General features: G+C 41.5%; 1 protein-coding gene across 1 annotated transcript; it reads left to right on the top strand.

Annotated features, from left to right (window-relative positions):
* Positions 1 to 325: 325 nt before the first annotated feature.
* LOC119604376 (uncharacterized protein K02A2.6-like) lies at positions 326 to 4,687 on the top strand (the record flags this gene model as incomplete). The annotated part of the gene is made up of 2 exons (XM_037956939.1): positions 326 to 2,353; positions 2,423 to 4,687. Coding segments are annotated over exons 1-2 (4,185 nt in total), but the record flags the coding sequence as incomplete, so codon positions are not given.
* Positions 4,688 to 4,758: the final 71 nt, after the last annotated feature.

Here is a 4,758-nt window from a genome sequence, read left to right on the forward strand (position 1 = left end):
TGCCATCTACTCCCACAGACTCGTTATATATACTTTTTAGGATGATGTCATAAATGATTCGATCATGTTTCAGTACGTAACAGAAGAATGACCGTTTTTATACTGAATTATTTTGGTTGGTACCATTTTTCATCAAACAAGTGAACCATAGACCAGAATAGATGTTATTATATACACAGTCAATGTAATGTTTAAGAACTGTTGTGTATTTGACACTGAATTGGCGATTATTTTATTTTATACATTGACAACATTATTTTGCATTCATTCATTTTTTCTTATGTTCATTTTCATTCATGTTAATTCTTGTTTTATCATTCTACTTTTAACTTTTGAATAAAACGTACTTTAGTTTGTTTTTGTTGTAACCAAGACTTTATATTTAAAAAGTGGTGTCAGAAGTGGGATTCTAAATGCGAATTCCACAGTGACCATGAATCCTGAACAAATTGAACCGTTGACGAATGTGATTGCAGATGCTATCCGGCAGGCAGTACAACAGGCAACACAGGCGGTATTGAACAGTGTCCCACATCAACAAATTTCTACGAATCCAAAGCCACCACCATTTTCTTTCTCGGAGTATAGATCTACAGACGAAATTACAGTATGTGATTATTTTACCAGACTCGAATGGGCTTTAAAATTAAGCAAGATTCCTGAAGAAGAATACGCGAATTATGCCAGAGTGAATATTGGTGCCGAATTGAATAACGCTTTGAAAGTGCTGATAAGCCCACGATCTCCTGATAACGCTACATACAGTGAGTTAAAGAACGCATTGATATCACATTTCGATGCTGAGAAGAATAAGTACGCAGAAAGCATTAAGTTCCGACGAACGTTGCAGGAAAATGGTGAAACGATGGCAAATTTTGCTTTGAGGCTTAAACAGGCAACATCATTCTGTGAGTACGCGGAATTCCTTGACAGAATGTTGATTGAACAATTTTTAGTGGGATTGAAATCACAACCCATTTGTGATGAGATCATTGCGAAGAAACCTTCTACGTTTAGAGAGGCATACGAAATTGCTCACGCTTTGGAATCATCTCATCAGACGACAACTGACATGAAAACATCAGTAACATTACCCCAATCTGCTGACCTCACGAATAAAGTAGGTACTTTTTCACAACGAAGGAACGAGAGAAAGCACGCCCCTAATATGAGACAAGGTGACAATCGTATCAAGAGAGATACTAATGAACAGAAGGGGTCGAATACGGTTTGTTATGGTTGTGGTGGCCAGCATCAAAGGAAAGGATGTAAATTTTTGAATGCTACGTGTTATAGTTGTGGAAAGACAGGCCACATTTCTAGAGTGTGTAATTCGAAAACATCTCAACTGACCGAGGAGCCCGAAACTGAAATAGACTTCGTGGAGAGTATTCATAAATTAAATGACGTGAAAACATGTAAGAGAATGATAAGTACAACTATAAATGGTACCGCCATCCAAATGGAATTGGACACCGGTGCTCCATGCGGAATGATAAGCAAGATTGAATATCAGCAAATTAAAGCTACTGGTCGTCTGCGGAGGACGGATAGAAATTTTTGCAGCTACACGGGTCACAAGATACAATGCGTGGGTCGGGCACCAGTGAACGTCAAGGTGGGTGCAACAACTCGCAGACTTAATGTTTATGTAGTTGATGGCAAATTCGACTCCCTGTTTGGAAGGGAGTGGATTTCACAGTTTACGGAGGAAATCGATTTTAGGAAACTATTTTCGACATCGGATCAGGTAAATACTATAAAAGTAGCCACGCCATCATTGACTTCTACTCAGAATGAAACTCTTCAGCAGATTTTGAATTCATATGACGATGTCTTTGGCGAAACAGCAGGTAAATTAGTCGGACCACCCATAAAATGCCATTTTAAACCTGATATTACACCGGTATTCTCAAAAGCGAGGGAAATACCAATTGCACTGCGTGAATCCTATGCTGCCGAAATCGATTCCAAAATAGCATCTGGGTTTTATGAACGCGTTGAATTCTCGGAATGGGCATCGACCACACATGTCGTCACCAGGAAGAACGGTAAGATTAGAATCACGGGCAATTATAAACCCACACTGAATCCGAGGATAATTATAGACGAATACCCAATTCCCCGTGCTGAACATCTGTTTAACAAAATGAGTGGGGCCAAAATTTTCTGTCATCTTGACATTACTGATGCGTATTCCCACTTACCAATAGATAGAGAATTTAGTCACGCCTTGACACTTAATACGCCAACACATGGACTCATTCGTCCTACCAGGGCCGTATACGGTGCGGCAAATATCCCTGCCATATGGCAGCGACGAATGGAAACGGTGTTACAGGGCGTTGCGAATGTATGTAATTTTTTTGATGACATGTTAATTTACGCTGTCGATTTTGATGCTATGCTTCTTGCCCTTCAGACAACACTAGACCGACTACGGGAACAAGGACTGCGCCTTAACCGTAGTAAATGTGTATTTGCGGCTCCCGCTGTTGAGTTTCTTGGACACAAAATTGATTCTAACGGCATTCATAAATCGGATAAACATATTGAGGCGGTTAGAGATGCACCCAAACCCACGAATGTAGAGGAGCTTCAACTGTTTTTGGGCAAGGCTACGTATTACAGTGCATTTATCCCAAACTTGTCCACTAGAGATCGGCCGCTCCGAGATGTACTTTTGAATGATGAATTTATCTGGACGGATGCAGCAGAGGATGCATATCAAGATATTAAAAAAGCTTTAATATCACCTCAAGTGCTTATGCCGTATGATCCGAGCCTACCTCTTGTTTTGGCTACGGATGCGAGCAAAACTGGCCTAGGTGCTGTTTTGTCACAGCGAGTTGCCAACAAACTAGAAAGACCAGTGGCGTATGCAAGCCGCACTTTAACACCCACGGAACAGAAGTACCCCCAAATGGATAAAGAGGCTCTGGCCATCGTTTGGGCTGTCCAGAAGTTTTTCTTGTACTTGTATGCACGACATTGGACTTTAGTCACCGACCACAAGCCTTTGTCCCAGATATTACACCCTCACAAATCGTTACCAGTATTATGCATCAGCAGGATGTCAAATTATGCAGATTTTTTATCAAATTTTGATTTTGATATTGAATTTAGAAATACCAAGGCCAATATTAATGCGGATTATTGTTCTAGAGCAATCCGCAACGACACAATATTACAAATCCAGACTCATGATCCCAATACAACACCAAAGTGGGATTACGATGGCTTCGATAATTTTATGATCAACCAGATAAGACAACTTCCCGTAAGAAACCAATTAGTTGTTCGTGAGACATCTAAAGATGAGCACTTGGGACATATTTTACGCTTACTTGAAGAAGGAAAGAATTTGAAACAATATGGATTCAGAGAACCTGAAACTAATTACAAACTCACTACTGGCTGCCTTACTTATGATCACAGAGTTGTAATTCCCGACAGCCTTCGTGGACGAATACTGGACGACCTGCATACTGCACACCTGGGTGTCGTTAAGATGAAAGGGCTGGCGAGATCATTTGTGTATTGGCCTGGCATCGATGCTGATATAGAGAACATTGCTCGAAAATGTGCTGACTGCGCTCGTAATGCCCACAACCCAGCCAAGTTTCGCCAACACCACTGGGAATATCCCAAAGGACCCTGGGAGCGTATCCATGTTGACTACGCCGGTCCTTTTGAAGGCGCAATGTTGCTAATAATTACTGATGCTTTCAGTAAGTGGGTCGAGGTGAAGATTACTAACTCAGTCAGCACTGCAGCGACGGTAAATGTGCTTGATGAGCTTTTTGCTGCTTACGGGGTTCCCGTTACCATTGTTTCTGACAACGGAACTTGCTTTACTTCCGCCGAATTCAGAAATTATCTCGGCATTGTTGGTGTTAAGTATCACAAACGAACAGCTCCTTACCATCCATCAAGCAACGGACAGGTGGAAAGATACGTGCAGACCGTTAAGGATGCCTTAAAGAATATGGGCACAACCAGACGCACTCTTCAGGAAAACCTCAATGAATTTCTCAGACAATATCGAAAAGCCCCACACTCAACAACGGGTCAGTCCCCTTCACAATTGTTTTTAGGCCGTACTATTCGTACTCGATTGGATCTCGTCTACCCTACGGACATTCCAACTTCAGTTATGGAAAAGCAATACATGCAATTCACACCAACGTATAGAACAATTGATAAAGGCGCAAGGGTACAGTTTTTGTCTGGAAATCCACGAATGGAAAAGTGGTTGTTTGGCACTATATTAACACGCTTAGGTGACTTGCATTACGAAGTGGACTATAAAGGTAAACGTGTTAAACGTCATATAGACCAAATAAGGAATACTGGTGTTCCTGATGAAGGCGATGTTACTAGCAGAACAACACCCAAGACACAAACCAGCATTCAAGATCCAGGTATTAGAAGATTTTCCTCTATTCAAATGTCACCACAAGGCAGGAGTGAAGTGTCTGGAAGCGACTTGAACTACTTCACACCAACCCAACTCAGCTCATATTCAAGAACAACAACAACGGAAGGAAGTGAGTGCCATACTGGTAGTGAACTAGCCAACCAAAGTCCAGGAAAGGAAGTTCAGCCAATCCAACCAAAATTAGAAGCAGCAACTACACATGATGGGAACCCTGGATCCTCTTCATCGCAGCGGTCTAATATTCCAGTACGCAGGTCGACAAGGATCAGAAAAAGGCGCCTTATTTATTCTCCGTAGGTGCCAATGATGAAGGAAAA

Source organism: Lucilia sericata, unplaced genomic scaffold (assembly GCF_015586225.1).
Source record: "Lucilia sericata isolate MDLA Ls3-8-SP2 unplaced genomic scaffold, ASM1558622v1 Contig000387F_arrow, whole genome shotgun sequence".
Lineage (NCBI taxonomy): Eukaryota > Metazoa > Arthropoda > Insecta > Diptera > Calliphoridae > Lucilia > Lucilia sericata.